Source organism: Triticum urartu, chromosome 7 (genome assembly GCF_003073215.2).
Source record: "Triticum urartu cultivar G1812 chromosome 7, Tu2.1, whole genome shotgun sequence".
NCBI classification, from domain to species: domain Eukaryota; kingdom Viridiplantae; phylum Streptophyta; class Magnoliopsida; order Poales; family Poaceae; genus Triticum; species Triticum urartu.
In genome coordinates this window covers 126,809,446-126,830,821 of record NC_053028.1, presented here as the reverse complement: position 1 = coordinate 126,830,821, position 21,376 = coordinate 126,809,446, and the positions used below count along the sequence as shown (strand labels likewise).

The following is a 21,376-nucleotide window of genomic DNA, read 5'->3' as shown; positions in this document are numbered from 1 at the left end:
GTTATGTAACCCAGACATAGTGAGTATGTGCTCACTGACAGAACTATTTTCCTCCATCTTACAGCTGAAGAACTTATCGGAGACTTCATATCTCTCGATCCGGGCATGAGCTTGAAAAACCATTTTCAGCTCTTCGAACATCTCATATGCTCCATGTCTCTCAAAACGCTTTTGGAGCCCCGGCTCTAAGCTGTAAAGCATGCCGCACTGAACGAGGGAGTAGTCTTCAACACGTGTCTGCCAAGCTTTCATAACGTCTTGGTTCTGTGGGACGGGTGGATCACCTAGCGGTGCTTGTAGGACATAATCTTTCTTGGCAGCTATGAGGATGATCCTCAGGTTCGGGACCCAGTCCGTATAGTTGCTGCCATCGTCTTTTAGCTTGGTTTTCTCTAGGAACGCGTTGAAGTTGAGGACTACGTGGGCCATTTGATCTACAAGACATAGTGTAAAATATTTTAGACTAAGTTCATGATAATTAAGTTCATCTAATCAAATTATTAATGAACTCCCACTTAGATAGACATCCCTCTTTTAGTCATCTAAGCATAACATGATCCGAGTCAACTAGGCCGTGTCCGATCATCACGTGAGACGGACTAGTCAACATTGGTGAACATCTTCATGTTGATCATATCTTCTATACGACTCACGCTCGACCTTTCGGTCTTCTGTGTTCCGAGGCCATGTCTGTACATGCTAGGCTCGTCAAGTCAACCTAAGTGTTTGCATGTGTAAATCTGTCTTACACCCGTTGTATGTGAACGTCTGAATAAAACACCCGATCATCACGTGGTGTTTTGAAACAGCGAACTGTCGCAACGGTGCACAGTTAGGGGGAACACTTCTTGAAATTAGTATGAGGGATCATCTTATTTACTACCGTCGTTCTAAGTAAACAAGATGCAAAACATGATAAACATCACATGCAATCAAATAATAAACGTGACATGATATGGCCAATGTCACATAGCTCCTTTGATCTCCATCTTGGGGCTCCATGATCATCTTGTCACCGGCTTGACACCATGATCTCCATCATCATGATCTCCATCATCGTGTCTCCATGAAGTTGCTCGCCAACTATTACTTCTACTACTATGGCTAACGCGTTTAGCAATAAAGTAAAGTAATTTACATGGCGTTTCTCAATGACACGCAGGTCACATAAAAGAATAAAGACAACTCCTATGGCTCCTGCCGGTTGTCATACTCATCGACATGCAAGTCGTGATTTCTATTACAATAGCATGAACATCTCATACATCACATACAGATCATTCATCATTCATCACAACTTTGGCCATATCATATCACAAACCACTTGCTGCAAAAACCAAGTTAGACGTCCTCTAATTGTTGTTGCAAGTTTTACGTGGCTGATAGGGTTCTAGCAAGAACGTTTTCTTACCTACGTATGAAAGCCACAACGTATGAATTTGTCAACTTCTATTTACCCTCTAAGGACCCTGTCATCATCCTGCTCAACTTGCACCTAAAGTGGAGAGAGACAATCCCCCATCACCTAATGAACTGCTGTATCGGTGAACCGATTACGTAGAAAAGGCTACGTGTAACGTCCTCGGCCATATCCACAAATACGGACGTGAAGCACGATAAATAGGTTAGCGGCAAGAAAGCATGACAAATATCTACGCCCACAACAAATTGTCTACTCGCAAAGAGAACACGCATAGACCTAACTCATATCCACTGTTGGGGAACGTTGCAGAAAGCAAAAAAATTTCCTACCGTTTCACCAAGATCCATCTATGAGTTCATCTAGCAACGAGTGATCGGATGCATCTACATACCTTTGTAGATCGCGACAGCGGAAGCGTTCAAAGAACGGTGATGATGTAGTCGAACACGACGTGATCCAAATCACCGATGACCAAGCGCCGAACGGACGGCACCTCCGCGTTCAACACACGTACGGGACGGGAGACGTCTCCTCCTTCTTGATCCAGCAAGGGGGAAGGAGAGGTTGATGAAGATCCAGCAGCACGACGGCGTGGTGGTGGATGCAGGGTGTCACAGTAGCAGGGCTTCGCCTATACTACGAAGAGAGACGTAACGGGGAGAGAGGGAGGCGCCAGGGGCTGTCTATGAAATCCCTCCTCTCCCCCATATATATAGGGGTAGGCGCACGCCCATAGATAGATATCAATGGTGCGGCGCTCAAGTGGCTATGCCCACCGCGAGGATATGGAGCTCCCCTTAGTTCCCCACTGCAACCACCGCATGGCCCTAAGTGGCCCCAGCCCACGAGCTGGATCCTCCACTTCAAAGATGGGGCCCTCCATAGGTCTTCCACCCAGTGGACCCCGCGGGACCCTTCCGGTGGTCCCGGTACAATATAACCCCGAAACTTGTCCCGATGGCCGAAATAGCACTTCCTATATATAATTCTTTACCTCCGGACCATTCCGGAACTCCTCGTGACGTCCGGGATCTCATCCGGGACTCCGAACAACATTCGGGTTAACTGCATATACATATCCCTACAACCCTAGCGTCACCGAACCTTAAGTGTGTAGACCCTACGGGTTCGGGAGACATGTAGACATGACCGAGATCGCTCTCCGGTCAATAACCAACAGCGGGATCTGGATACCCATGTTGGCTCCCACATGCTCCACGATGATCTCATCGGATGAACCACGATGTCGAGGATTCAATCAACCCCGTATGCAATTCCCTTTGTCAATCGATATGTTACTTGCCCGAGATTCGATCGTCGGTATCCCAATACCTCGTTCAATCTCGTTACCGGCAAGTCACTTTACTCGTACCGTAATGCATGATCCCGTGACCAGACACTTGGTCACTTTGAGCTCATTATGATGATGCACTACCGAGTGGGCCCGGTGATACCTCTCCGTCATACGGAGTGACAAATCCCAGTCTTGATCCATGTCAACCAAACAGACACTTTCGGAGATACCCGTAGTCTACCTTTATAGTCACCCAGTTACGTTGTGACGTTTGGTATACCCAAAGCACTCCTACGGTATCCGGGAGTTACACGATCTCATGGTCTAAGGAAAAGATACTTGACATTGGAAAACTCTAGCAAACGAACTATACGATCTTGTGCTATGTTTAGGATTGGGTCTTGTCCATCACATCATTCTCCTAATGATGTGATCTCGTTATCAATGACATCTAATGTCCATAGTCAGGAAACCATGACTATCTGTTGATCAACGAGCTAGTCAACAAGAGGCTTACTAGGGACATGTTGGTGTCTGTTATTCACACATGTATTACGATTTCCGGATAACACAATTATAGCATGAATAAAGACAATTATCATGAACAAGGAAATATAATAATAGTGCTTTTATTATTGCCTCTAGGGCATATTTCCAACAATTGAGGCCCTAGACCTTCGGGCCGACTCGGCTGGCCTTGCTCCGGACGAGTGGCTCCAGCGCTATGACCTTGAGGACCAGCTCATGGTCATATATACGGATGAGGAGGCGTATTGGCGTCTCTGCGGGACCCAGAAATGGGTCCTCAAGGAGGATGCCAATACGGCCTACTTCCAGGCCATTGCCAATGGGAGGAGACGTCGGAACACCATCCCCCTCCTCTAGGAGGGCGACGTTCTCCTCTCACGGCCGCCTAAGATCCCCCTCCTCTAGGAGTGCACCTTTATAGTCACCCAGTTACGTTGTGACGTTTGGTACACCCAAAGAACTCCTACGGTATCCGGGAGTTGCACAATCTCATGGTCTAAGGAAATGATACTTGACATTAGAAAAGCTTTAGCATACGAACTACATGATCTTGTGCTAGGCTTAGGATTGGGTCTTTGTCCATCACATCATTCTCCTAATGATGTGATCCCGTTATCAACGACATCCAATGTCCATGGTCAGGAAACCGTAACCATCTATTGATCAACGAGCTAGTCAACTAGAGGCTTACTAGGGACATGGTGTTGTCTATGTATCCACACATGTATCTGAGTTTCCTATCAATACAATTCTAGCATGGATAATAAACGATTATCATGAACAAGGAAATATAATAATAACTTATTTATTATTGCCTCTAGGGCATATTTCCAACAGTCTCCCACTTGCACTAGAGTCAATAATCTAGTTCACATCGATATGTGATTAACACTCAAGGTCACATCCCCATGTGACTAACACCCAAAGAGTTTACTAGAGTCAATAATCTAGTTCACATTTACCATGTGATTAACACTCGATGAGATCTAGGTTTGATCATGTTATGCTTGTGAGAGAGGTTATAGTCAACGGGTCTGAAACATTCAGATCCGTATGTACTTCGCAAATTTCTATGTCATCTTCTAGATGCAGCTACCACGCTCTATTTGGAGCTATTCCAAATAACTGTTCTACTTGGAGCTATTCTAAATTGTTGCTCCATTATACGTGGGCGCGGATCTTAGGCGGCCGTGAGAGGAGAACGTCGCCCTCCTAGAGGAGGGGGATGGTGTTCCGACGTCTCCTCCCATTGGCAATGGCCTGGAAGTAGGCCGTATTGGCATCCTCCTTGAGGACCCATTTCTGGGTCCCGCAGAGACGCCAATACGCCTCCTCATCCGTATATATGACCATGAGCTGGTCCTCAAGGTCATAGCGCTGGAGCCACTCGTCCGGAGCAAGGCCAGCCGAGTCGGCCCGAAGGTCTAGGGCCTGAATTGTTGGAAATATGCCCTAGAGGCAATAATAAAAGCACTATTATTATATTTCCTTGTTCATGATAATTGTCTTTATTCATGCTATAATTGTGTTATCCGGAAATCGTAATACATGTGTGAATAACAGACACCAACATGTCCCTAGTAAGCCTCTAGTTGACTAGCTCGTTGATCAATAGATGGTTACGGTTTCCTGACCATGGACATTGGATGTCATTGATAACGGGATCACATCATTAGGAGAATGATGTGATGGACAAGACCCAATCCTAAGCCTAGCACAAGATCATGTAGTTCGTATGCTAAAGCTTTTCTAATGTCAAGTATCATTTCCTTAGACCATGAGATTGTGCAACTCCCGGATACCGTAGGAGTGCTTTGGGTGTACCAAACGTCACAACGTAACTGGGTGACTATAAAGGTGCACTACGGGTATCTCCGAAAGTGTCTGTTGGGTTGGCACGAATCGAGACTGGGATTTGTCACTCCGTGTAAACGGAGAGGTATCTCTGGGCCCACTCGGTAGGACATCATCATAATGTGCACAATGTGATCAAGGAGTTGATCATGGGATGATGTGTTACGGAACGAGTAAAAGAGACTTGCCGGTAACGAGATTGAACAAGGTATCGGGATACCGACGATCGAATCTCGGGCAAGTATCGTACCGCTAGACAAAGGGAATTGTATACGGGATTGATTAAGTCCTTGACATCGTGGTTCATCCGATGAGATCATCGTGGAACATGTGGGAGACAACATGGGTATCCAGATCCCGCTGTTGATTATTGACCGGAGAGTCATCTCGGTCATGTCTGCATGTCTCCCGAACCCGTAGGGTCTACACACTTAAGGTTCGGTGACGCTAGGGTTATAGAGATATTAGTATGCGGTAACCCGAAAGTTGTTCGGAGTCCCGGATGAGATCCCGGACGTCATGAGGAGTTCCGGAATGGTCCGGAGGTAAAGAATTATATATAGGAAGTGCTATTTCGGGCATCGGGACACGTTTCGGGGTCATCGGTATTGTACCGGGACCACCGGAAGGGTCCCGGGGGTCCACCGGGTGGGGCCACCTGCCCCGGGGGCCACATGGGCTGTAGGGGGTGCGCCTTGGCCTACATGGGCCAAGGGCACCAGCCCCTAGAGGCCCATGCGCCAAAGGGACAAGAGGAGGGGAGAGTCCTAAAGGGGGAAGGCACCTCCGAGGTGCCTTGAGGAGGATGGACTCCTCCCCCCCCCTTGGCTGCCCCCTTCCTTGGAGGAAGGGGCAAGGCTGCGCCCTCCCCCTCTCCCTTGTCCCTATATATAGTGGGGGGAAGGGAGGGAAACCATACCTAAGCCCTGGTGCCTCCCTCTCCCTCCCATGACACATCTCCCTCCTCCCGCAGCGCTTGGCGAAGCCCTGTTGGAATCCCGCTACTTCCACCACGCCGTCGTGCTGCTGGATCTCCATCAACCTCTCCTCCCCCCTTGCTGGATCAATAAGGAGGAGACGTCGCTGCTCCGTACGTGTGTTGAACGCGGAGGTGCCGTCCGTTCGGCGCTAGGATCATCGGTGATTTGGATCACGACGAGTACGACTCCATCAACCCCGTTCTCTTGAACGCTTCCGCGCGTGATCTACAAGGGTATGTAGATCCACTCCTCCCTCGTTGCTAGATGACTCCACAGATAGATCTTGGTGACACGTAGGAAAATTTTGAATTTATGCTACGTTCCCCAACAGTCCGCTCTAGAGGTCTCCAGGCTGTCTTCCTGAAGATTGACTTCCACAAATCCTATGATACGGTGAGCTGGCCCTTCCTTCGGGAAGTCCTTCCGCGGAAGGGATTCGATGACCGCTGGGTAACGAGGGTCATGCAGATGGTGTCCTCCGGTCAGACCGCGGTTAATATCAATGGCGAGATCGGTCCCTACTTTCCCACCTTCTGTGGAGTACGCCAGGGTGACCCCTTCTCCCCGTTCCTATTTAACATGGTGGTTGACGCTTTGGCTTCTATTCTAGATAAAGCCAAAGCGGCCGGACACATTCGAGGGATCGTTCCCCACTTGGTGGGCGGTAACGGCGTCTCCCTCCTCCGTTATGCCGATGACACCATCATTATGACGGAGGGCTCCCGTAGTGACATCGTGAATGTCAAGTTCCTCCTCCTCTGCTTTCAGGAGCTATCGAGGCTCAAGATTAACTTTGCTAAGAGCGAAGTGATGGTTTTGGGATATTCTCCGGATGAATCCCAAGGGATTGCCAACCGCCTTAACTGTCGGCTTGGCTCCTTCCCCACCTCCTACCTGGGGATCCCCATTAGCGACTCCCGCCTCACGGTCGCTGACTTGCGCCCCGCTGTGGGCAAACTCAGCCTCCGCATTGAGCCATGGCAGGGCCGGTGGCTCTCCAAGGCGGCGCACACCATCCTGATCAACTCCTCCCTGACCAGTCTCCTGCTTTTCATCATGAGCTTCTATAGTATGCCTGAGACTCTACACCATGAGGTTGGTACGATCCAAGCCCGCTTCTTTTGGGAGGGTGAGGGCGATAAGCAGAAATACCACATGGTTTGGTGGTCTGAGATCTGCAAGCCCAAGGATCAGGGTGGCCTGGGCATCATGTCATCCAAGCGGATGAACGTTGCCCTCTTGACCCGCTGGCTTTGGCGCATTGTCAATGGCGAGGGCGGCTTGTGGCTGCAAATTATCCGGAATAAATACCTCGGCGGCCGGCCCCTTGCGTTCTGTCAACGGTCCGACGGCTCACAGTTCTGGTAATCTCTCATTCAGCTTTTGCCTATCTTGTGCATTAGCACCTCCATCTCCGTGGGCTCGGGCAAGGCCACCCTCTTCTGGTTTGACCGGTGGGACGGCGAGGTCCCTTTCGCGGCCCGCTTCCCGGATTTATTCTCCATTACCGTTGACCCTCGGGTCTCGGTCGAGACGGCCCTTCTTGACTTAGGGCGTCTTGCCTTCCGCCGCCCTTTTGGGGCTGCGGAACTAGCAGCCTGGCACGATCTCCTTGACGCTGTGGCCCTCCATGAACCGGCCCTCTCACCTGCGCCTGATCGGGTCTCCTGGCGCCTTGAGGCCTCGGGCCGCTTCTCCACTCGATCCCTATATCGCACCATTGTGGCCACCCCCGCCCCGCCCCCTTCGAGGTGATCTGGTCTATCCATATACCCCTGAAGATTCGCATCTTCCTGTGGCAATGGATCCGGGGCCGCCTCCCGTCTGGTGTGGAGGTGCGTAAGCGCAATGGGCCAGGCGATGGGTTGTGTCCCCTGTGCGGTCCCCCCGAGGACTCGAACCACATTTTCTTCTCCAGTGTCTCGGCCCAATTCCTGTGGAGCTGTGCGCGCGAGACGTTCGGTGGAAATTGGTGCCACACCAACTTCCCGGACCTCTTCACCGAAATGTAGGCCTCACCTCCTACTCATCGCCACATTAGGTGGCTGGTTATCGGGGCCCTGGCTTGGACGCTCTGGACGATTAGGAACAAGCTTGTTATTCAGCGGATTCCCCTTCGACAGGCTACTGACGCGTTGTTCAAACTGTGTGGTTTCTTGCAGCTCTGGCGGCCGCTTAGCCGCCCCCAGGACCAGAACGCCATCTCCGTCATCATCTCCAACCTTCGTGCGATGACTCTCCGGCTTGCTCCTCCGCGCCCGCCACCCCCTCCCGAGCCTGATTAGTCGCTTCGGCTCACCGGTGCCTCCGGCTTTTTTCTTTCTTTTCTTTGGGCTTGTTGAGCTGTGCCCTCAACAGAACCTTGTGCTTGTGTTGTTTGTGTGTGTGTGGCTGACTCATGTTTGGTACTCGTTGCTTGTGGCGGTTTGCTTTATTTATAAAGCGGGGCGAAAGCCTTTTTCGGTAAGAAGTCCCTACATGAAAAGGAAGCTGCATTGCTCCGAGTTCAAATGTTGTGTCAAAATCTGCTGCTTATGTGCGAAATTAGTAAAGGTAATAGAACAGACATCCATGGAGAAGCAAATGCTACAAAGGAAAAAGGGAAAAAAATGAAGAAGACAAATTGTGTTATTTATTCAACCCGAAAATTGTGCCAGATAATTCAAATGACAGATTAGGCCAGATGCACGAGCACACCATCCACAAAAACAATGCAAAGCAATGACTCCATATCGCAGAGGGGTACAAATTGCCAATGTTAATACTCCAACTTTCCAAGTGCACCTGATGACAATTCCAACTGAGCATCAGTATTCCAAGGTGTCAGCAGAGCAAGGCGATACTACCTTGCGGTTCGGTGGTGTTGCTGTTTGCTCCCAAATCATGCAGCTTCTGCGGTACCTCAGAGGAGACTTTCTGCTTCACCTCCAGCGGCAGCTCCTTCCGCGTCTTCCCCTCTCTGGCAAGCACCTTCTGTAGCCTCCTCACCTGATAACACCCAAAGCTAAATCCCAAACGGAGAAGTTCAGATAACTACTGATTCAGAACTGATGGTTTCCAGAAGCTCGACTGCCGAATACGAATTGACCAAGCAGTGCCCAGTTGCTCAAACCATGGCACAACACTGCAACACGGTTATGCCGAAAAATGCTCTCAATGCTTGCGAGCGCACTCGGCCACGGGAGCGGGGGATTTGAGGTTTGGGGAGCAACGAGCGGCGGTTAAGTGGTGGTAACCTCACTCGGCATGCCAGTGACACGAACGAGCCACAAGTCTCAAAACTTTTCTTGAGAAAGCTATCAGTGCTGTATTTCCCGGAGCTCTTTATGCCTTTCAGACATTAGACATCAACTGATGCGCAGTTAAGACTGGCATTCTTGTGGTGAACTTGAGTCAAGCAGGATCAGTCATCATCAGTCCATATAACTCCAGGTACACGTATGGCATTCAAATGCAGTCCACGAACACGAAATTTGAATGCAACTGAACGCCTCCTACTCTTGCATAGCCGGCTGTGGCATATAAACTCTTCAAGCACATAGAGCGCATCAACAACCAACTCAGAAAATTATTGAATATATAGAGGAAATGCAAAATTGATCCAATCAAGTGCAGCACAATGTGGCGCGCTGTGAGTAGCAGGTAACGAAATGTGGTTTCCGGTTGGATACAATCCGGCGGCCCCTCTCCGGCATTTCCACAAACACATGGCGTGCACGGTCATGGTTCAGAAGCATCTAACACAAGCCAAGAACCGAGATCTCAAAGAGTAAACAGGGACGAAGACACCGATGAGCAAGGCGCGCCGCCACGGTCTGGACGGGGACGATGGAGCTAGTGGTCTTCGGTGGCGGTGGCGGTGGCGGCGGGGGTGGGGGTGGGAGGGTGGGCGGCGAAGATGCGGCGGAGGTGGGAGGCGAACGCGCCCGAGGGGTCGGCGCCGGCCTCGCGGTCGAGCTCGTCCTGGAGCTCGCGCATGCGGTGGGAGATGTGCTCCTGCTCGAGGCTGAGCTCGGCGGCGTCGTTGGCGAGGTCGCGGACGCGGTGCTTCTGGCTCAGGGACCGCAGGCTCATCATGAGGATGCCCGACATCAGCAGCAGCTGCACGAACCCGTCCTTCCGCTTCGCCACGCTCGCCAGCAGCCCCAGCGCCCGGCGGCCCCCCTGCGCCGCTCCCCCCGCGCCGCCGCCGGTGGTGGTTGTGCCCGCCATCCTCGCGCGTGCTCCTTCTTTCGTGTGGGCTTTCGGTGGATGGATCGGCGCGCGACGGCGGAGAGGGCAAGAAATGGTTACGTTTTGTATAGTAGCAGTCCAGTGGGCCGTGGATGGTGGGCCGTACCTTCTGGGCCTTCTGCCTCTTCGTCGACGCGAAGCAGGCAGGCCCAGATCGATTCCGTCCGTTTGGATGCCCCCCTTCCCTAGGGCACCCGTATTTCTACAAAATCGCTAATTAAGAAATACTCTTTTTTCAAAAATCACTCCCATCTTTTCAGGTAGTGAAAAATGACACACTGCATGCACGTCACTTGTCGTACCTTAGGACTTTCCCTTCTTTAGTACATTCATTTATTCAAAAGATTTTTTTTCTTAAATTGTGCGTCCAAATCTCGAACCATTTTCACCATTGGATTCCTCGCGTCGAAATTTTCAAAACTAGATCGCATGTTGATAGATTTTGATGAGCTTCTATTTTTCACAAAAAAGGCAGACAAAAACTCGGACGAAAAAACGAAAGCACGTTTTTTTCCTTTTCTAAAGAGGCTATTGGGTAACGTAGTAATTTCAAAAAAAATCCTACGCACACGCAAAATCATGGTGATGCATAGCAACGAGAGAGGAGAGTGTTGTCTACGTACCCTCGTAGACCGAAAGCGGAAGCGTTAGCATAACTCGGTTGATGTAGTCGTACGTCTTCACGGCCCGACCGATCAAGCACCGAAACTACGGCACCTTCTAGTTCTAGCACACGTTCAGCTCGATGACGATCCCCGGACTCCGATCCAGCAGAATGTCGGGGAAGAGTTCCGTCAGCATGACGGCGTGGTGATGATCTTGATGTTCTACCGTCGCAGGGCTTCGCCTAAGCACCGCTACAATATTATCGAGGATTATGGTGGAGGGGGGCACCGCACACGGCTAAGAGATCAATGATCAATTGTTGTGTCTCTGGGGTGCCCTGTCCCTGTATATAAAGGAGCAAGGGGGAGGAGGTGCGGCCAGGCAAGGGGCGCGCCAGGAGGAGTCGTACTCCCACTGGGAGTAGGACTCCCCCCCTTTTTCCATGTTGGACTAGGACTTGGGGGGGGGGGGGGAAAAGGGGGGAAAGGAAGGGGGGGGGGGCGCCCCCCTCCTTGTCCAATTCGGACTTGGGGGGAAGGGGCACGCGGCTGCCCCTTGGCCTCCTCTCTACTTCCTCCACTAGGCCCATTAAGGCCCATTAGGTTGCCGGGGGGGTTCCAGTAACCTTCCGGTACTCCGGTAAAATGCTGATTTCACCCGGAACACTTCCGATGTCCAAACATAGGCTTCCAATATATCAATCTTCATGTCTCGACCATTTCGAGACTTCTCGTCATGTCCGTGATCACATTCGTGACTCTGAACAACCTTCGGTACATCAAAACATATAAACTCATAATGAAACTGTCATCGTAACGTTAAGCGTGCGGACCCTACGGGTTCGAGAACAATGTAGACATGACCGAGACACGTCTTTGGTCAATAACCAATAGCGGAACCTGGATGCTCATATTGACTCCTACATATTCTACGAAGATCTTTATCGGTCAGACCGCATAACAACATACGTTGTTCCCTTTGTCATTGGTATGTTACTTGCCCGAGATTCGATCGTTGGTATCTCAATACCTAGTTCAATCTCGTTACCGACAAGTCTCTTTACTCGTTCCGTAATACATCATCCTGCAACTAACTCATTAGTTGCAATGCTTGCAAGGCTTAAGTGATGTGCATTACCGAGAGGGCCCAGAGATACCTCTCCGACAATCGGAGTGACAAATCCTAATCTCGAAATACGCTAACCCAACAAGTACCTTCGGAGACACCTGTAGAGCACCTTTATAATCACCCAGTTACGTTGTGACGTTTGGTAGCACAAAAATTGTTCCTCCGGTAAACGGGAGTTGCATAATCTCATAGTCATAGGAACATGTATAAGTCATGAAGAAAGCAATAGCAACAAACTAAACGATCAAGTGCTATGCTAACGGAATGGGTCAAGTCAATCACATCATTCTCCTAATGATGTGATCCCGTTAATCAAATGACAACTCATGTCTATGGTTAGGAAACATAACCATCTTTAATTAACGAGCTAGTCAAGTAGAGGCATACTAGTGACACTCTGTTTGTCTATGTATTCACACATGTATTATGTTTCCGGTTAATATAATTCTAGCATGAATAATAAACATTTATCATGATATAAGGAAATAAATAATAACTTTATTATTGCCTCTAGGGCATATTTCCTTCAGAGGCATGGCCGTGCCTCTCACAAAAGCACAACCGCATCTCTCGTCGAAGCAAAACCGTGCCTCTCACGAAAGAAAAAAAAGAAAACATATTTTTTTTCGTTTCCAAGAACCGTGCCTCTCCTGAAAGAAAAAAAATAGAAAACACGTTTTTTTATGGAAGGCACGCTCGCGAAAGCACAACCGTGCCGCTCGCGGAAGCAAAAGCGTATCTCTCACAGAAGAAAAAACCCAGAAAACATGTCTTTTTCGTTTTCGAGAGGCACGACCGTGCCTCTCGCAAAAGCAAAACTAAGCATCTTGCGGAAGCAAAATCGTGCCTCCGGCAGAAGAAAAAACAAAAAGCATTTTTTTTCATTTCCGAGAGGCATGGCCCTGCCTCTCGCGAAAGCAAAATCATGCCGCTCACGGAAAAAGAAGAACGTGTTTTCGCGCAATTTTATTTTTAAAAAAAATTTTGGTCCAAAAGCTTAGGAAGACCGGTGAAATATAAAAAATTCTAAAAAAACCCCAAAAAAGTCGTTTTAGAATATGAAAACGCGTGCATTTTTTAAAAAATAAATAAATTCGGAAGGAGTGCACAGAGCGCAACACGTGGCACTAATTAAGGAGATATGTTGAACAAGAAAGAAAATCCGAAATGTTGAACATGTACCACCCCCAAGTGATCGTTGGGAAGCTCCCAAAGGAGCGCTCGCAACTAGTTGCCCCCTTTCTCCGAAATCACTAACTAAGGAGAAATGTTGAACATGTATTTGAAAAATGTTGAACAAGGATTTAAAAAAAATGTTGGACAAGTATTTAAATTTTTTTGAAGAAGTATACAAAAATGTTGAATAAGTGGTTGAAAAATGTTGATCATGTATATAAGAATGTAGAATGAAAAACAAAAAAATAAAAAAAATGAATACCAAATAAAAAATGGAGAAGAAAAAAGAAACCAAAACAAAAAATGGAGAAGAAAAAAGAAAATAAAAAATGAAGGAACAAAGTGAAAAAATGAGAAAAAAGAAACAAAAGAAAATGAAAAAAGCGTTGAAAAAACAAGAAAGAAAAAATCAAAAAAAAAGAGAGAGGAAAATATATAAAACCCGACGTTGTCCCTTCTAATAGGTCCTTACCTTCTGTACGTGAACTCTAAGCCTAGCGCAGTTGTTTTCGGTGTGGGGATACGATCGGCTATTTCCTAAGCCTACAAGCTGGTAATTCTCTCCTCCGACTGCACCACACCAAAACAAGCCGAATTGCATGTACTTACACGCGGTTTTTCAATTTATTTTATTTTGAAAGCTCCTTTTCAACCACTTTGTACCCACGTAGTATTTATCATTTGGGATTCTGAATTTCACAGATGGCAAATTAAACCATGTTTATCTTACTTCAGAGTGTTTGAAGAAAGAACAACAGTTTTTTTTTAGGGTAAAAAAACAACAGTTGATGTTGGAGTGTGTGGACCTCAGATCCAAGTCTCCCAAGATGAGATCGTCCTCGGTAACAATATCCAAGGGAGTTGTCCATGGTATGATCTGCGAAACATTTTCTTACTAGTACTGACTATTTTATTTTGTTTCTTCTTGTTTGTTGGCTACAGTGCTAGAGCAATTGTGAAATCATGGAGAGATATGATGCTTCTTCGGCCTTTTGTTTTGTCTCTAAGCGTTGTAATACTATCTTTGTCCTCTAGGATTTCTCTTCACGCTCTTCCTTGATGATCTTGATTGTGAGGAGTCTGAACCAACTTCTGAGATGGCACCACTAACCGAAAACTCTGAAGAGAAGCAACCATAGAGAGGAATTGCGCATCATTTGCTCTGAAACAGGGAGGATGAAGACACTAAGGTAGGTTGAATCTAGAGAGCATCTGATGCTAAAGACGAACAGAATGCGTTGTGGAAGTGTTGAGTTGGAGTGCCATCATGCATTTCTTTATATGTGCCAATTTCAAGAGTTTTATTTCCTACGTGAGTAAGAGTATATTTACTTTTGCATTTTTGCAAATTTATTGGTCCAGCGTGTGCATATAATAGTATATTTGTTTTTGATAGAAGTTCCGTGAAAAGGTGGATAAGGCTAATGGGGTGGTAGTCTCCGGCTTGCTCCGCGCAGGGCCGTACCTAGAAAATCAGAGGCCCGGAGCGAATCAAAATTTAGGCCCTGACATTTGAAAGGGCGGATTAAAATATATAGTGTGTTCTCATTGCAGAATATAATGTTCATATAGAATTACACCACCAGATGCACAGGTTCAAGAAAGAATTACACCACTGGATGTACTAGTCTATTTATAAACTAATAAAAGAATAGGGTGCCGAGAACTGCCACAGCCTTTACCAGGACTCTGTAGGTTTTGATCATAGGAGACTGCAAATGAAGCTCGGATGGTTCATTGTAGGTCAGCCACAAAGCAGTGCAAGGGGCAACTCCAATCGCTATAGGGCCTCAAAAATGATGTACAAGAGCATATGAGAATTGAGAGGAAAACTCCCCAATATATAGAAGATTGGAGTACATGACCACGCCAGTTTGCTGCCACTAATGCCTTTCTTTTGGGAAATCGTGAAGCATTAGTCCCGAGGAGAATTGGAAAAGAATCAATATGAGGAGGAAACGATGGGTCCATGAGTTAATTTGGGGCCTGTGAAATTGATTTTTTGGAATAGCTGCAACGCATTTGGAGAGAGAGAGGTGATGGATTGGAGGGAGAAGCAGCTGCCTTGGGGTCCGACATTTCCATCATTTTTTACTCCAATTAATGCTTTGTTTAACACCTTAATTACCTGCAGCTGGGGGCCCTCCAATTTTTGGGGCCCTGTTCAACCGCTCCGGTTGCACCTGCTGACATACGGCCCTGGCTCCGCGGCTCGCTGAGATCGTCTCCACCAACCAAAGTGCACTCATCGCCGGACAATGCATCCATGAAAACATCTTCCTTGTGCAGCAGGTGGCGAGACACTTGCAATCGCTCCAGGTGCCCCATGTGCTCCTAAAGTTTGACATAGCCTGTGCATTTGACTCCATCTCCTCGGTGTTCCTCCTCGAGGTCCTTCACCACCCCGGGTTTGGCTGGCGCTGGTATGAGTGAATTTCTATCCTTCTATCCATCCCCAATACTCGTGTTCTCATCACGGTGTGCCTGGACCGCCAATTTGGCATCGAAAAGGGATCCCGCAAGGTGAACCATTGTCACCCATGTTGTCCGTCATCGTCATGGACAAGATCAACTCACCGATCTAGCCTGTGGTCTCCATGGCATCCTTCAACACTTGAGCTGGAGGAAATATGCCCTAGAGGCAATAATACAGTTGTTATTTTATATTTCCTTATATCATGATAAATATTTATTATTCATGCTAGAATTGTATTTAACCGGAAACTTGATACATATGAGGATACATAGACAAAACACTGTGTCCCTAGTAAGCCTCTATTAGACTAGCTCGTTAATCAAAGATGGCTAAGTTTCCTAACCATAGACATGTGTTGTCATTTGATGAATGGGATCACATAATTAGGAGAATGATGTGACGGACAAGACCCATCTATTAGCTTAGCATAATGATCGTTAAGTTTTATTGCCATTGCTTTCTTCATGACTTATACATATTCCTCTGACTATGAGATTCTGCAACTCCCGAATACCGGAGGAACACCTTGTGTGCTATCAAACGTCGCAACGTAACTAGGTGATTATAAAGATACTCTACAAGTGTCTCCGAAGGTGTTTGTTGGGTTGGCATAGATCAAGATTAGGATTTGTCACTCTGAGTATCAGAGAGGTATCTCTAGGCCCTCTCGGTAATGCACATCACTATAAGCCTTGCAAGAAATGTGATTAATGAGTTAGTTGCGGGATGATGCATTACGGAACGAGTAAAGAGACTTGCCGGTAACGAGATTGAACTAGGTATGATGATATCGATGATCGAATCTCGGGCAAGTAACATACCGATGACAAAGGGAATAACGTATGTTGTTATTGCGGTTTGTCCGATAAAGATCTTCGTAGAATATGTAGGAACCAATATGAGCATCCATGTTCCGCTATTGGTTATTGACCGGAGATTTCTACATAGTTCTCGAACCCGTAGGGTCCGCACGCTTAACGTTCGATGATGATTTGTATTATGAGTTATGTGTTTTGATGACCGAAGTTTGTTTGGAGTCTTGGATGAGATCACGGGCATGAAGAGGAGTCTCGAAATGGTCGAGAGGTGAAGATTGATATATTGGAAGGTAGTATTCGGACACCGAAAGGGTTCCGGAGTGTATCGGGTACATACCGGAGTACCGGAGGGGTTACCGGACCCCCCCCGAGGGAAGATATGGGCCATATGGGTCATAGGAGGGAGGCTAACCAGCCCACAAGGGGCTGGTGGGCCCCCCACAAGGGAGGAGGCCGAATAGGTTTAGGGAAGGGGGCGCCACCCCCTTTCCTTCTCCTACTCCTTCTCCTTCCTTTTCCCTCCGGTGAAGAAAAGAAAAAGGGGCGGCGGGGGGGGGGGGGGCGATCCTACTGGGACTAAGAGTCCTAGTAGGACTCCCCCCATGGCGCGCCCCTCTTGGCCGGCCATCCCCTCCTCCCATCCTTTATATACGGGGGCGGGGGGCACCCCAAAGGCATATCAATTGTTCTCTTAGCCGTGTGCGGTGCCCCCCTCCACAGTCTACTCCTCCGGTCATAGCGTCGTAGTGCTTAGGCGAAACTCTGCGCGGATCACATCACCATCACCGTCATCACGCCGTCGTGCTGGCGAAACTCTCTCTCGACCCTCTGCTGGATCAAGAGTTCGAGGGGCATCATCGAGCTGAACGTGTGCTGAACTTGGAGGTGTCATACGTTCGGTACTTGATCGGTTGGATCGGGAAGTCGTTCGACTACATAAACCGCGTTAACCTAACGCTTCCGCTTTCGGTCTATGAGGATACGTGGAGACACTCTCCCCCTCTCGTTGCTATGCATCTCCTAAATAGATCTTGTGTGATCGTAGGAATTTTTTTTGAAATTGCATGCTACGTTCCCCAACATGACCGAGCTACAAATGGCCTCCAGTGTGTCGTTGTATGCGCACACCATTGTCATATTTTGTTGTCTCGACTTGCAGGACTTGGGCGCGATTTGCAATCTCGCTCGCATCTTTGGGGTTGCTTCTAGATGAGGACGAACTTCATTAAGTGCTTGGCCACTCCCATCCACATCAGCGACAACGACGTCCAGGCCATTCATGATGACCTTGCGTGCTCTCCATCAGGACGTTGCCATCCTCCGCGCCCTAGCTGCTATTCAATCGCCTCGAGAGCAAGCTACCCATGTGGAAGATTGGTCGCCTCCCTGAGGATGCCGCCTCCTTGTGTGTCACACCCCGAGGTCGTGCCCGTGGACTCCTTCCTCGCCATATCGATGAACGCAACCACTATATGAAGGTTGAACACATCCGTCGAGGTTTCCTATGGTGTGGTAGCAAGTACGCACACGATGCCCATTGCTTCGTCAACTGGCATCTAGAATGCCGCCTGAAGTCATTGGGCGGCTTTGGCATCCCCAACCTTCACAGGATGGACATTGCTTTCCATTCACAATGGCTATGGCTTTAGAAGACCGATCCATCTTGTCCATGTTTCCACCCCTCGTCCAATCACAGCCTAGATGTTTGGCTATTTTCGCACTTCCACCTCTTGAATGAAGGGTAGCTGGTCATTCTTGTGTCTTATGGGAGGACCACTCGGTAGATGGCCAGCCCATAATGGAGCTGGCGCCAACAGTGCACACCCTTGTCCCACTACGGCGATGCTCCATTGCCGAATGCCTTGACTTGCGATCCTAGATTTAGGACATCCATGGCACCCTCGGGCCTACGAGTACCATCTAGTACGTTTACCTATGGCTACGCCTATGACACGTGGCTTTCTCGGACGGACCATACTCCCTATTGTGGAAGTTGACTGCCAACTGCACCTACTCTACCCTCTCTTGCTACAGGGCGCTCCTCATCAGCGCCCATTGGTGCATGTCGCTTACGGTTCAATTAGAAGACGTAGGCACCATTACGTCTGCTTTCATGCCGGATAGGAACATTCTTGAAGGGGTGGTGGTCCTGCATGAAACGCTCCATGAAATTCACTCGAAAAACTAGATGGAGTGGTTTTTAAGGTGGATTTCGAGAAGGCGTACAATAAAGTCAAATGGCCCTTTCTACAACAAGCCTTACGTATGAAGGGTTTTGACGAAGCTTGGAGGCACCAAGTTGAATCTTTCATGCAAAAAGGGAGTGTTGGAATTAAAGTGAATGACGATATAGGTCATTATTTCCAGACACACAAGGGCCTGAGGCAAGGTGATCCAATGTCTCCTATCCTCTTCAACATTGTTGTTGATATGTTGGCAATCTTGATAGGAAGGGCAAAGGAGGCAGGACAAGTAGGTGGCTTGGTGCCTCATCTTGTAGATGGTGGTGTGTCCATTCTACAGTACGCCGATGATACGATCATTTTTATGGAGCACGACTTGGTTAAGGCGAGAAATATGAAACTGGTATTGTGCCTATTTGAGCAATTGTCCGGTCTGAAGATCAACTTCAATAAAAGTGAGTTGTTCTGTTTTGGTAGAGCCAAAGAGGAACAAGATGCTTACAAGCAACTGTTTGGTTGCGATTTGGGGACTCTTCCGTTCACTTACCTTGGTATCCCCATTCACCATCGTAAGTTAACTAACAGTGAATGGAAGTGTATCGAGGATCGGTTTGAGAAGAAACTGAGCTGCTGGAAGGGCAAACTTATGTCGTATGGAGGCCGATTGATTCTTATTAATTCGGTGCTCACGAGTTTGCCTATGTTTCTCTTATCTTTTTTTGAGGTTCCAGTTGGAGTTAGGAAAAGACTGGACTTCTATCGGTCTCGTTTCTTCTGGCAGAGCGATGAAACTAAGAGAAAGTATCGCCTAGCCAAATGGGATGTCATCTGCCGACCAAAAGACCAAGGGGGTCTTGGGGTTGAGAACCTTGAAGTTAAGAATAGATGCCTTCTAAGTAAGTGGCTTTATAAGTTATCTGCCGAGACTGAGGCAACTTGGGCGCAGATTCTTCGTAACAAGTATCTGTACTCTAAAACCTTGTCGCAGGTGACGGCTCGACCCACTGATTCGCCTGTCTGGAAGGGGTTAATGAGGGTCAAAGCTACTTTCTTTAACAGAACAAAGTTTGTTGTCGGTGATGGCAATAACACTCGATTCTGGGAAGATACCTGGCTAGGTGATGCACCACTGGCACTCCAGTATCCGGCGCTTTATCGCATTGTGCAGTGACGGGATGTTCTGGTTGCAACGAGTCTGCAATCTGCTTCTCTTAACATCCAATTTAGGAGGGTGCTTGTGGGTGACCGGTGGGAGGCTTGGATTCATCTGGTGAGTAGAGTCATGGAGGTTCAGCTTACTCATCAACCCGATCAGTTGTATTGGAAGCTTACTAAATCTGGTGAATTCACAGTCAAGTCGATGTACATTGATGTCATCAATTCTAGTGTAATTCCTAGTTCCAAACACGTCTGGAAAGTTAAGGTTCCTCTCAAAATTAAAGTGTTTATGTGGTTTATGCATAAACAAGTCATTCTAACGAAAGATAATTTGATTAAGCGCAACTGGACAGGATCTACTAGGTGTAGTTTCTGTGATCGGGATGAAACTATCAAGCATCTTTTCTTTGAGTGCCCGATGGCGAGGGTGTTGTGGCGCTCGGTGCAGATTGCCTTTAACATTACTCCTCCGAATTCGGTCAGGTCGTTGTTTGGAACGTGGCTGGTTGGTATAGAGGCCGAAACAGCTAGACAAATTCGTGTGGGAGCATGTGCGTTGTTATGGGCAATTTGGAACTGCAGAAATGACTTGGCTTTTAACAGAACAACAACTATTCATTTTTTGCAGGTTCTCTTCCGGGCTACTGCGCTAATCCGTACGTGGTCATTACTCACTCCGACGGAGGCCAGGGCGTGTTTGGTTACTGGATCTGTCCGGTGGGAGATGGTAGCGCGGGATTTATTCAACCGGTTTGGATGGCGGTCATATAATAGGATAGGCGCGTAGTTTACCTATCTCTCTTTACTATGCCAGTCGGTTGTGGCTTTTGGGCCTTGTTTTATTTTGCTTGCTCTGTGTGAGCCAGTATCCTTTGTTGCAGCACTTTGCAAGACATTGTTGAACTACTTTATTTATTTATAAATGTGGCCGTATGCATCTGTCTGATGCAGAGGCCGGGGAAGCCTCCCTTTTCGAAAAAAAAGGCACCATTACGTCTGAAGATCTTCGCGTGGGTTGCTCTCCAGACCGCTGTTGGATCGTTGATCGTTTCCTCCAGTTAGGTTTTCCCCATGCCGCTCTTTGCGTGCTTTATAACCAACAACCCGAGATCATGCACCACCTCCATGAAAATCATTTCAAAGAGGAGGAACAGACATTGTCTTTAACAATAATCGTCCACTTATTGATATTGCATGTATCAATCGGCGTATATCAAGGGTCGCTCACTCATAGAAACTTTAACTTTCTTGGTTGTGATAGAACTACTTATTTCTCTCCACAAACATAAGACACCTATGGTCCTACCTCTTGATGGAGTGTTCATTCTCGCGACATGTTTGGCATGAAACTCTAGCATGATGTCGTGCTACGACGTCTTCTTTGAGTGCACACGACTCCTACTTTGGATGGTGGGTGACATCCCCACGATAATGCTCATGGTGTGGTGGATCTGGAAGGCGCGCAACCAGTGTGTTTGATGCCGAGCAGCCCTCGGTCGCCCACCTCATCCAGGCCATT

General features: G+C 48.0%; 1 protein-coding gene across 1 annotated transcript; it reads right to left on the bottom strand.

Moving 5' to 3' along the window:
• Positions 1 to 9,639: 9,639 nt before the first annotated feature.
• On the bottom strand, positions 9,640 to 10,345 carry LOC125520973. Its single transcript, XM_048686014.1, has one exon. It carries the CDS (start codon positions 10,289 to 10,291, stop codon positions 9,914 to 9,916), a length of 378 nt encoding a protein of 125 aa, XP_048541971.1. The 5' UTR covers positions 10,292 to 10,345; the 3' UTR covers positions 9,640 to 9,913.
• Between the last annotated feature and the right edge of the window lie 11,031 nt (positions 10,346 to 21,376).